The sequence below is a fragment of the Chrysemys picta genome, chromosome 8 (assembly GCF_011386835.1).
Source record: "Chrysemys picta bellii isolate R12L10 chromosome 8, ASM1138683v2, whole genome shotgun sequence".
NCBI lineage: Eukaryota > Metazoa > Chordata > Testudines > Emydidae > Chrysemys > Chrysemys picta.
The window spans coordinates 108,487,017-108,500,632 of record NC_088798.1 but is presented as its reverse complement, the minus strand read 5'-3'; the positions used below and the strand labels follow the sequence as shown (position 1 = coordinate 108,500,632).

Below are 13,616 nucleotides of genomic sequence, written 5' to 3'. Positions count from 1 at the left end.
GTTATGAGAAGGAGTAAATAACACTTCCTTATTTACTTTCTCCACACCAGTTCTGATTTCATAGACCTCTATCACATCCCCCCTTAGTCGTCTCTTTTCCAAGCTGAAAAGTCCCAGTCTTATTTCTCTCTCCTCATATGGAAGCTGTTCCATACCCCTCATCATTTTTGTTGCCCTTTCTTGAACCTTTTCCAATTCCAATATATCTTTTTTGAGATGGGGCGACCACATCTGCATGCAGTATTCAAGATGTGGGCGTACCATGGATTTATATAGTGGCAATATGATTTTTTTTTGTCTTATTATCTCTCTCTTTCATAATGATTCCCAACATTCTGTTCGCTTTTTTGACTTGTAGCCCAAAGGACCGCCAAGCACTTTGCAGACTGGAACTGGTCAAACTTTTCTAAATTTCAAGTTTTTGACACTTCAATTGGAAAAAAATCTTGACTCTATTTGATAATTTTCATTACGTTTTGGGGCTTTCATCCTGCCTGATAGCGGTCTGAAATATTTCGACGTTTGAAAAAAAAAAAAAATACTGAAATTTTGAAAAAGCAGTAAAAATTTTGAAACATTCCTGTGAAATTTGTTGTTGGTATTTTTCCAATCAACTCTGAGAGCGACTATAAAACAGTGGTTGTTTCATTCACCACTGAAAATGGAGCCTTGTCTGGTATGAAATGTGCTATCTAGTTTCAGATCACAGAGCCGTCAAGGGAACTATACTTTTTCCAACTGAAATCAGCTGGCAGGAAGAATTTAATCAGAAAAATGTGAATGGTAATTGTGAATCATTTAAGAACACCTTACTAGATGCCCCAAAAGCCACAATTGAGGAAGAAGGCCATGCTTGTTAAAAAAACCAACCTGGTTTAGAGAGTAAGTGAACGCAGCTATAAAAAAACAAGTGTGTGTGTATGTGTGTGTGTGCATATATATCACAAATGGAGGAAAAAAGGGAAGTTGATAGTAATGAATATAAATCAGAAGTTAGGAATTGTAAAAAAAAAAATTGATAAGGGAAGCCAAGGGACACAAGGAGAAAGTTAAGGGCAATAAGAAGGAGTTTTTAAAGTATATTGAAACAAAAATAATCTGGACAATGGTATTGGTCCATGACTAGATGGAAATGGCAGAACTATCAATAATGCAGAAGAGGTAGAAGTCTTCAATAAATATTTCTATTCTGTATTTGGGCAAAAACAGATGATACAGTCTCACTGAATGGTGATAACACTCATTCCATTCTACAAGTATCTGGAGGATATTAAACAGACGCTACTAAAGTTGGAGAGTTTTAAAGCAGCAGGTCCAGATAATTTGCATCCAAAAGGTTTTAAAAAGCTGGCTGAGGAGTTCACTGGACTCTTAATGTTAATTTTCAATAAGTCTTGGAGCACTGGGGGAGTTGCAGAAGTCTGGACGAAAGCTACTGTTGTGCCAATATTTTAAAAGGGTAAATGGTATGACCTGGGTAATTATAAGACTGTCAGGCTAACGTCAATCCCGGGCAAGATAATGGAGCAGCTGATACGGGACTTGACTGATAAAGAATTAAAGGAGGGTGTTGTAATTAATGCAAATCAACAAGGCTTTATGGAAAATAGATCCTGTCAAACTAACTATGAGATTACAAGTTTGGTTGATAAAGGTAATAGAGTTGATGTAATAGACGCAGACTTCTATAAAGCAGTTGACTTGGTACTGCACGACATGTTTAAGGACGTATATTGGGCTGGGGGGAGGGAGTCTTTTGTTGCCGGTAAGCAAGAAAGTTGAAAAAGTCTTTTAACAACATAAGCTAGGAAGCACTTCACTGAAGTAGTTCTGCTTGAGCTAAAGCCTCTTTATGCCATAAAGTACTATTAAGTCCTTTGAACACATAGTTGTAAAATATAATTGTTACACATTTGGCATTTTATGCTTCCCTAGAAATTACCACTTGGTATCTACACCTAATCTACGTTCTTTCTTTTCATTTCAATTGGGTCTGAAGTGGTCCTTCATTGTAATGAGAATGCCCCTTTCAAGAGACTTTTTTCAATTATACTGATGATAAAATGTAAGTGAACGTACTCATTTGTAGAGGTTACGACTGAGCCGTGTTTTAACTGTAATGCTAAAACCGATCAACATTATTCCAGTCTCTATTTCAACATTTTTATGCACTCGCTCTGGGCAGAACATAGTGGAATATCATTGTAGGTCAAAATCTCACTGCTGCTTATTTATCAGTTTTCATTTCACCATTAAAAGCTAACGTACTCCAGCGCCTAACTAGAAACTATTCTTATGGTAGATTTACAAGCCAAAAACTCTTCACCATTGGACCAAAAAAGTGACAGTTCCTCTCATCTTAGTACTTCACTCTTATGTTATTTTTTTTTCATTAAAATTGTTTTATGGGGATTTTAAATGAATGGCACATATATGAGTTTATATCTTGTTTCTGGAAAATATCTAGTCAATCATACAGGTTTTTTATATCTACAGTAAATATTCATAAAGATAAATACACCAATAAAAACAAAATTCAGAAGATGAAATAATTAAGTAAAAGCCAATTAATATATAATTAACACTTTGAATGCCAGATAGCTATACTGATAGACACTAGCTGAGGATCTGGCCTTGTAATACTAATTATAATTAGATTCTTTTACAGACTTAAATCCAGTGAAGTGGACCATGTCACCCACTTCTGATTTGACCTGGAGGGCCAGTATTTTAAAGGGGATTTGAACCTGGCTTCTTGGTGCAAACAATTGTGCATGCAAGTGATAGAATATAGATTTCAACCTACTTTTTTGCAAGTGCAAAGATGTTTCACACACACAAAGAAATTAATCATCTCTCTATATTCTACTATGTACACCTGCAAAATTACAAGTCTTTTTTGAAACTTTGGCCCCAAGTATTTTTCATAATTCTTTCTAATAGGATATAAAAATTGCTTCCAAGTAAGGATTGTGAAAGAGCTAGCCCTGTATTTTCAATCAAATGTCTCACAATACAATGTCTAGAGACACTCACGATGCCATTCCTATCAAATTCTTTTTGTGTTTGGGTAAGTCCATGCCCTCCAAATAATTCAAAACATTCTTATTCTTCCATAAAGGAACTTTGACAACTTTCCAAAAATACACAGGGTATAGAACGATCAAAATAAGAGCAAGAGTAACAACACTTTCCCTTTTTTGCCACTCTCATCTGCAGCTGTTTTCAAGGAATAGGAAAGTTATTACCATTGAGAGTAGCTGATTTAAGAGCTATCAGGAAATCTTACAGATGCAGTAAGGAAAAGCAAACCTTAAAGCCTCAGTAAACTCAGTGACCAACATACGCTGTATGTGGGTAAATTTTCAAAGCAAGGCGGTTCAGAGCTGATTTTCCATTGTTTTGAAAATGTACATCTGCACGCATCACCCAGTGAATGCAAGTGCAATGCATTGTGTGAAATGAAGTTAAAATATATCTATTCAAATCCTTTGAATTTCAGGTAGAAAAAAGATTCTAAACTTTAGAAATGCTTGATCCAATTATGCTTTCAGCTACACCTATGTAAATGAGGACTAACCCCATTGCAGGCAATATAAGTGAGACTACAATCAGGTCCACCGTATTCTGATGGGAGCTGGGCATTCCCTTCCCGGAAGATGGCTGTGTTCTGTGAGCCATTGAGTGGAACACTCATGGACTTACCCATTTTTGATTTGGACACCATTTATTAATCATGGCATGGAAGATTGGATTGCATAATTAAGGAGATGGAGTTGTTGATAGAGTCCCTACCATCTAGAGATCAGTGCTAGCGCTTTCTCTATAATATGAAAAAATGGTTCTGTTTCCTAATCTTACCAGTGTTTCAGACTGACATTCTACAGAGGGTATCCTTCTTTACTTCCTCGCAGTACGTTCTTTTCCTGATAATCAGGAAAGAGAGACTGTAAAAGATGCCAGAGAATCACTCAGCTTCTTCTGATGGCAGTTCCTTCAAGCAACAGTTAACAAGTTCCAAATAGGATGGACATCTTCCAGCTCAAGTAATATAAGATCTGGATGGATGGAAATATAATAGATGGCAGCTACCAGCTAGAGGATCTAGATGGATGAGAGGCTGACCTCATGGATTAATATTTGACATCACTAAAGAGCTCTGGCTTTAGCTCACAGAGCTAGATGTTTCTCATACTGTGGAGTAATCTTTGTCTGCAATAGAGAATAAGGTAGAAGGAGATGGGGGAGACAGAGGGTGTGCAGCTGCTCCAGTGGATATCTTGCCATTGACTTTAATAGGAGCAGAGGTAAAACCATGAACGGAGAATAAGGCTTTGGGGCAAGGTGCAATATTCATGTGTTTGAGCAGCAGAGGCAAAGCTCTGCAGAAGGGGAATATCTTGTGGCGAAAGATGAGAGTTCCAAATGTCATCTTGGCAAACACCTCCAAAGAGAGGAATTCGTACTAGCAGAGTGATATTTAGTACTCAGTTTTCCGCTCTAGCCACCTTCTTCTTTTTGACTTAGAGACTACCAGCAATGAAGACTTCCTCTGCTCTTAATGATGGAGCTCTCCTAATTACTTGTCAGATACTTCAGTTGATAATAAGATACTGAGAGCAGCCACACTCTCAAACATAAGTATATTCCAAGGGTCCCACATTACTATCTACCCAGAATATGTACTCCGAAGTTCAACCTCTTTGCTAGCAGCTGGGTGTATTGCCCATTGTTATAGTCCTGCCAAGTCCCACCTGGAATGTAGACACGTGTTTTAGATTAACAAGGCAGGCCAATACTCTTCTGGTATCTCGAGGTGCTGAATTAACAGGAGACATAGATAAGAAGGTAAACTCACAAGGATGGGCTTAAGGAGTGTCATCATTATTTTGTTTCCTCTTTTTGACTGTAGTAGTCGCAGCTGAGAACTGTTCGAATGGGGTGATTTTTTTCTATTACTATGAATTTGTCACTCTTGTGGTTAAGAGGTGTCTTCATCATTGAGTCTCATCTTTTATGGCAAGATGTCTGCATGCTTTTGGACTTCCGTGTTCGTTCTTTTTGGAGCCTCATATAGGCTTTCTATTTTTTATTTATAGGCTTGATTCATTGTAGAGCAGGTGGGTAAGGTCATGCATCAGTGTTTTTAGTGCCCTAGAGTTAGGCTACGATCCTCTGTTTGGGTGGAAGCCGTTGAGACGGTTAAAGCTTGGAAAAGCCAGAGTTCTAGCCCCAGGGTGGGCCTTATGTGCGGGAACATGCCACTGGAATTTAGCGGTAAAAACATGGCAAAATTCCATCCTCTAGTTGATATTAAGCTGTACCTTTTTGTCTCAGACATATTTCTACCAGTTGACTTTCTTCCTCATTTGCCCTCTGGTCCTTATAGCAGCTATTCTGTGTTCATGTCTTCAGCGGGAAGATTCAGTTATGGAACATGGATGTATATCCCTGATTTTGTCTGTTCTTCAGTCAAGTTTTAGTTTCTGTGTGGCTGTAACATCTACTCGAGGATATGTCCTGCCATTTTACACTGTTGTGTTTTTGATAGTTACAGTGCCATTAAATTGGCACATTCCCCTCATTTTTAAGTGGATTAAATCTCTTTGCATTTTGAATTGCTTGTACAAACGATTTTTCTTTTCACATGCAAATGTTGAAAACAATAAGATAAAGAAATTTGCATTGTATAGATCTGGAGAGATGCACTGCGTTCACGGACATCCACCACAGAGATGGCAGCTGTAGTATGGCTTTGAGTCTCCTGTATGTTTAGCTAAAGGACTGGCAGTTCAGAATTGTGATGTCCTAACTGGCAGTCCTATTGGCTGTCTACCCAAACATCATTTTTCTTTGGTGCACCTTACACAGAAAGGAGTTCTCATGCTTTATAACTACGTCTCTCTCTCTCTCTCTCTCTCTCTCTCTCTCTCTCTCTCACACACACACACACACACACACACACACACACACACACTGAACTAGAATGCATATATGTAAGTTGTGAGGAAATAATACATCTATATACATATATATATTTTTTAATCTACAAACTGGTCTTATTGTAAGAGTATCCGTAGTAAGCAGCATCTGCCACTTCATCCATCACAAAATAGTAATAAATAATTAAGTATTTAATATTTATCATTTTAATCTGAAATTTCAGAATGCGACTTTTCAAGGGAAAAAGGTAATTGGCATCTTATACTCAGCATGTTAGCTCAGCATGTGGGTTTGTGCTGTCAGTCCCCGTGAAATAAGGAAGTTAGGAGACAGAGCCAGTAGGTCAGAGATGAGTTGAGGAAGTATGAATGACATCATTATCCATGAGTAACCTCTCCGAAGATGAATGAGCTCTCTCTTGTATTACAATGCTAATAGAGCATTAGAAGGCGATATGATATCTAGACAACACATAAGATAAATGCCTCATGATTTGCTAGAACAGCTTTTTTTTTTTTTTGCAAGTACATAAATCCATTGGTAGACTAAATAATACGCTATGTGGCTGATGAGCATCATGTACAGTGGACAGCTCCCGCCGGACAAAATTCATGTGGCTTTAACAAGTCCCTCAAACATTCTGTAATTGATTTATTTAGATTAAATATTTTTTTTAAATGCTCAAAATACTCCAGAGTGCCCTGACATCAGTTAAACCCACAATCCACATTGGGATGGATACGTAATTCTTTTGACTAATTGCAACATTGTAAGCAGAGGTCATCAAGAATGGTAACACATCTTCCTTAACAGTGGCACATACTGGTCATTATGATGAAATTTGACCCCAGTGAACCATATATGGAAAATATTATTCATTCTGAAGACAAGTGGCATAGCAGACAAAGCACTAGACTTTTTAATATGAGATTATAATTCAGTTTAAAGTAAGTGTCATGGTCTTGATGAATTCCTATTGGAGAGTTACTCACATCACAAGCTGAACAAATAAAGTTGGACAAGTGCTGTAGTATTCACTTTAGGTAAGTTCAGCCAGAAGTGGATTTAGTTTGAATTTAACATTCTGTGTTACAAAAGTGCAGTCCTTCTGCTGTGATAATAAAATCCTTCCCGCACTAATGTTGGACCATGTAGCTACAGGGCTTCCAGGCGTGAGACTCTTCTGCTGTTCACATATGTAAACATATTTTCAAGAAGAAAGAGAGCTGAGAATGCCTTTGGTTCTGTGTAAAAACAAAAACACAACCACCCCATTGCATTGTTGTTTCACAAATTAAAAAAATAATTCAGCTGTGTTTACTTTTCCCTAAAATAGAAACCAGATTGCAATTTGGGGGTCCAAAGGGGAAGCTGGGTCTAGTTTAGATTGCATAGTCACCTGCAATGCTGGAATACAATGAGCTTCAGCTCCGATGTCATTTTTTTCCCAATTTGGTCATTTATTATTTTTCTAACAACGAAATTATGCTTATTTCAAAGAAAAGGCAAGAAAATCCTTATCCTGGAACAGGCTACTTTCTGTATACTCATTTACTCTAAACCAAAAGCAGGGAGACTTTTAGAATAATGAGAAGAATGACTCTTTCCTTACAAACGCCTCCATAAATTAGATATTAGCTTTAGTCATATTCTGCCTCTCAAGAAATATTTTCACTTGCATATTCAAATAGAAGGCCCTTTAGACGATGCCCACTTACAGCATGAAAATCTAGGCTCCCACGATGAGAGCAAACAAGAATTTTAGTGAACAAAAGAGTATCTGGGACATCAACTCTTGACCCTATCATGAGATTTTGTTTTGTAGCGTGCCAGTCTCACTCGTTTTTCAATAAAAAAAAAAAGTCTGTCTGTCATCACCACTGCAATGGTAACATACAGTATCCAGTTGATTTTTAAAGACATAGATCTTTTATATTAAGCTGTCCTTTTTATAATACTTTTTACAAATTTAATCAATACGTTTTAATATTCTATATACTTTAAGTGCAACATACAATAAATATTGAAGTTTCATCTTAAACGTGCTTTAGCCTTTAAATTGTTAAAACTGCGGTGCCCTTTCCGTCTACTTACATAATGTCATAAAATATACATTTCAAGGTAAATGAAGTCCGCTACTTCAATTTAGTCCCTCAAACTGGTAGTAAATGAGAGGTTAACACTATGGTGCCAAACCCATTATTGAGTAAATTTAGCACCTTGGACAGCTCTGTAAAATCTTTATTGCTTTCCTGACCTGCTCGTCATGTTCTGTCTATGTGTTCGGTGGCTCTCAGCTCTGATTGAAAGGCAATATATTAGATCCTGAACACAAACATGCTCGGGGGCTGGTTCACTGTGAGCGTAATGACATGGAGGTGAGAACAATTTTCTGGTCACCGCAATCCAAGCACCTTGCAAGGTCTGTTATTCTAACTTATGGAGGATTTTTGGGGCTCCTCTGTATTTGAAATAATCACTTTAGCACCATTTGTAACTTAAGCAGGTCTGAAAAAGGTTTTCAATGACATAAAACAAAAACAAGTTAATATCTTAAAAAATATATAGGAGCATTTTCCTGTGCATGTTTTTAAGACGAGTTTGTCTGCATAGGAGCTATGGTCAGCACTGGAGTAGAAGCTACCACTGCCTGACAAAGGAGCTTTTGTGTAACAGCCGCCTTGTGTAATCTGAAAATGTCAGATACAAGGAAAGGCTTTTATTGTGTGAAAATGTTGTTAAAAAAAGCATGAAGCTCACAGTTACAGACTCTGGAAATGCTATAAAAATAACCTGGGACGAGCTGGAAATGTTCAGTGCCACTTGTCAAATGTATTCCAATAAGGCATGATGAAAATTAATTTTATTTACATGCAATATGATATGGCATCAAATAACTTCCAATTCCTTAATAGTGGGAACACGTTTGACATGACATGATGCAGCAGTAAGATCTCATGGTTTGAGCTTTGCACTGGCCTTCCCCCCCCCCACCCCCAATCTCTGCTCAGACTCGGTCCAAAGGATTTTTAGCTCAGCATTACATAGATGACCAAGATGGGTTGGGGGGAGATTGACTAATTTTTAATAATTTGGCATAGTGATGTATTAGGCTACAAGCATTACCCAAACAGTTTTCAGACTCTATATTGCTTCCTGGTTTTGGATTAGGGCTGGAAAAGACAAAATTTGACAAGAAGATCTTTAGTTTGAATCTTTAATGCAAGGCAGATGAGGGTGGTCAATTTTTTAGTGGCTCTGTTAAAACTCGCTCTGTATACTATTAAATTATTAACTCCCATGGCCAAACAACACAAACAGGACAAAGGCTGTAGCTGCCTAACAGTTAGAAAACTGTTTCAAATGTCTTGATTCAAAATCCTTCAATTATATAATGCACTCCGCTTCATGTATGAAAAATAATTGAAATGTGTGCTTTGGAAAGGGGATGTATAGCAACTTAAGGCAAGCCTAAATGTTTACCGGGAGTTCAAAAAACCTCCATCTCATTTTTGAATTTAGGACATTATATATGTCATAAGTAGTTACTGCAGTATGACAACTGTTTTATCTTATATTATAGAGAATTTAAAATTGAAAAAAATGCTAATATGCATCTAAAAGCTTGTCATTTGAAGAGTTGTTCGAGGATTTCTGAAGAGGTTATGGTGACAGCAAAATGAACGCAATTATATCTCTATTTTCTGATCAGAGTGTGCAATATATGCTACATTACTGCTCCTTTTTGGTATAAAATATAGCTATTGTGTAAAATATTTTAAGTTAAACTTTTTTAACTTTACACAGAAGTATTAAAAAAGCCCTAAGAATTGGTGCTCCGTCTATATTTGTAAACCTGCTGCAGAAATATATATTTGGATGCAGCTTCATGTTTCTATATTCGATAAACACTCAGCTATGGAGAAAAGAAGAAACATCATTTTTATTTAAGAGTGTGAATACGGGTAGGTTTTTTTCAGACCAATAGAGATCTGCTGGATATTCTGACATCATATAGAGGAAGATTTCCTTGGGTCTAAATTTTGCAGACGCAGTTAAAATTTTTCTTTTGGGATTGTTAGCCTGACTTCTTTGCATGCTTAAAAATATAAACAAAGGAGACCTGGTGTTACCCAGATGTCAGTAGAAAATACTAAAGGAAGCAACAGAGTTTGAGAGAGAAGGAAAGAAGAGTTCTTCCTAAAACATATGATCATAGAGAACCACAACAACGATAAACAAAGGAGCAGATGGAGAAAGTGACAAACAAGGAAATTAAAGGTAGAGTTATACCCAAAATTCAGAACCAGCTCCTGGATTGTTTTAAATTACGCTTCTATGTAGGGAATTCTGCCAGCAGTCCCTTCTCAGTCCTGCTCTGTCTCTCCATAATATTATTGTGCAGCCTTTGCACATAGATGATCATGACTGTGGCCCATAACATCAAAACCAAGTTGAATGTTACATTATCAGTAGCACAGGGCTGATTGGATCTCCTTTGACTGTGGCCTGTCTGATAAGGTCACAATTCCTGTGATACGCAATTAAGAACTAAATAAACACATCTAAGGGATGCATAACATGCTCTGAATGACATTGATTGCAGTAATCTAGTAAATGACCTCAGGATTGTATTCTGCAATAAATCTATGAGTGGTTTATAGTGCAGATGGCAGAGACAATTGAGTGATGTATTTTATTTTGCAGCATCAATGACTCTCACCCTTTTGACTTGATTAAGCTTGTGTGTGAATAGGATGAACTAGCGATTTAACACTATGCGATGTTTGCTGAGAGTTGTTGCTTGTAAAAACTACCTGGTTGGAAAAAATAACGCAACCGATACAACAATATAAAAAGATTCTAACTAGCTGCTTTTCCTACATCGTGTTTATTGAATTCAAAGGAGCATATCTGTTTTTATATTGACAGGAAGTGATACTGAAGAGGGCTGCTGATTTAGTGGAAGCGCTCTATGGTATGCCACATAATAACCAGGTAAGTGTATTCTACTGGAGCAACTCTAAAACCTAAATGATCTTTAGTCCCGGAGTGATGGGTAAGGGTATAAGCCTGTTATTACAGCGTGAAAGGAGGACGAATGTATGAGAAAACATAACATTTTGGCTGGTTGGGTGTTTTGGGCTGGGGAGTTAAGTGTGTGAATTTATTGCTCATGTAAGCAGCTGGCTTCCCAGCCATGAAGAGTTTTGTCCCGGGTTGCCAGAAAACGTATAATTTGGGCAGCAACCTTGTAGGATTCTTGTCCTACCACTGTGATCTGCGGTGCCTTACCCCTGAGAAATGAGTGAGTAGTTTAGGCTCCATCCCCATTCAGTCTTTGGCCTCTAACAATCAGGGTGCCATTGTTTTTGTGAAGTATCAGGGGGGTAGCCGTGTTAGTCTGGGTCTGTAAAAAGCAACAAAGAGTCCTGTGGCACCTTAAAGACTAACAGATTGTTTTTGTGCTGTGCCAATTGTTTTTGCCCCCTGGGAAGTGGACCTGGACTGAGACTTCCAACTCCTTTCCCAGAGAGGTCAGTATTTCTCATCAGATGTTAACCATGTACTGTCATTAACTATCTGGGTGGAGTCAGTCCACTGATTTAGAAACAAACCACCCAATCTGAGCCTTTGAGCCATCCATTATCGAGTACATTTAACGTAACACATCTCCTTGCATTTGTTGGAAGATCATTTGACAATCCATTTTATTTGTTCCTTTCCTCTCTCCAGGAAATCATTCTGAAAAGAGCAGCGGATATTGCAGAAGCACTGTACAGTGTTCCCCGTAATCACAACCAGCTCCCAGCACTTGCTAACACGTCAGTCCATGCAGGAATGATGGGAGTGAATTCCTTTAGTGGTCAGCTAGCAGTCAACGTCTCGGAAGCCTCACAGGCCACCAATCAGGGTCAGAGAAAGAAATAGCTTCTTCTTTTTATGCACCCTATGCTGACAAATGTAAGACGATCAGGCACTAAGGATGTAGGTCAATCAAGAACTGTTTATTCGAAGTTTAATAACATGCAAGGAGCATGCCATATCCTCTTGCATATTCCATGCATGATTTTGTCAAGGGATAATAGATTGCATAATGACTTTGCCCCCAGTTCCGGAAAGCACTTAAGCAATGCTTTCCTGACAAGGGATGATTTCTTGAATTGGGGCCTTAAAAAGTGTTTCCTTACAATGAAAGAGTATCCCTTCAGTATTTGCATTATGTAAGACCCACTTTGGGGACTATTTTTAAAATTTTGATCAAATTTTGAAAATTTGAAAATCTTGCCTGATTTTTTTTTAAAGACATTTCCCTCTCCCCCTCCCCTTCTTTCAATTGGCTATAGAGTGTAGATAATAGTTTTTGAAGTTAAAAACATTCTCACATTTTGTCAAATTTAAAAAAGTATTTGTGCAAATACTTTCACAGTTCCCACTCCCACTTTTTGACCAGCTCTCCCAATATGAAGTTTGGAATATATTTGGTGGTAAAGCCAGTAAAAAGGGGTGTTCTCCTGGAAGGCTGAAAGACCAGTTTACATTACATGAATATATATGTATAACTTTAGAACATAACATACATTCTACCAAGGTACCATGGGACAAGCAGCAACATTTGGGTTTTATCTCCCAGAAGTGGAAATGTATTTTGTATGTTCTAGTATAGTTGGGTCTGAAAACTAATCCTACATCCAGACATGATTTCCGCAACCCTGTTGCCCAAAATTCTGTGGAAATTCGGAGCTGGATCTGGATTTAAACTTTGCAGCTAGTTTCCATCTCTACCATGAATTCAGATATCCTAGAACTTTGGATAATTCATTTATCTAGGTCTTACGCCCTACATTTAAAAGTGGCTAGAGACACTTTAAATGGACACTTTAAAGGGGTTTGAGTTTTTGGAGGGCAGCACCCAGAACATTCAGAAAATGAGTCATTTTAACTTGTGTCAAATTGGGCACTCAAAATTGCTGCTCTCTTTTGAAAGTTGTGGCCAAATGTATACACCAACTCCATAGAATCATAGACTTTAAGGTCAGAAGGGACCATTATGATCGTCTAGTCTGACCTCCTGCACAACGCAGGCCACAGAATCTCACCCACCCACTCCTGTATCAAACCCTTAACCTCTGTCTGAGCTACTGACGTCCTCAAATTGTGATTTAAAGACTTCATGGTGCAGAGAATCCTCCAGCGAGTGACCTGTGCCCCATGCTGCAGAGGAAGGTGAAAAACCCCCAGGGCCTCTGCCAATCTACCCTGGAGGAAAATTCCTTCCCGACCCCAAATATGGTGATCAGCTAAACCCTGAGCATGTGGGCAAGACTCACCAGCCAGACACCCAGGAAAGAATTCTCTGTAGTAACTCAGATCCCACCCCATCTAACATCCCATCACAGGCCATTGGGTATATTTACCGCTAATAGTCAAAGATCAATTACTTGCCAAAATTAGGCTATCCCATCATACTTATCCATAAACTCATGAGTCCATCCCTCCATAAACTTATCAAACTTAGTCTTGAAGCCAGATATGTCTTTTGCCCCCACTGCTCCCCTTGGAAGGCTGTTCCAGAACTTCACTCCTCCGATGGTTAGAAACCTTCGTCTAATTTCAAGTCTAAACTTCCTGATGGCTGGTTTATATCCATTTGTTCTTGTGTCCATCTCTGA

General features: G+C 38.1%; 1 protein-coding gene across 12 annotated transcripts in view; it reads left to right on the top strand.

Moving 5' to 3' along the window:
* Nucleotides 1-13,616, top strand: part of EBF1 (EBF transcription factor 1) — a 319,429-nt gene that overhangs the window by 291,634 nt on the left and 14,179 nt on the right. For all 12 annotated transcript variants that reach the window (XM_008170076.4, XM_065555157.1, XM_008170078.4 and 9 more), the window contains exons 12-13: nucleotides 10,876-10,941; nucleotides 11,680-11,857. In XM_008170076.4, the coding sequence (XP_008168298.1) occupies nucleotides 10,876-10,941; nucleotides 11,680-11,857 (244 nt within the window). The remainder of the gene's footprint in view (nucleotides 1-10,875; nucleotides 10,942-11,679; nucleotides 11,858-13,616) is intronic.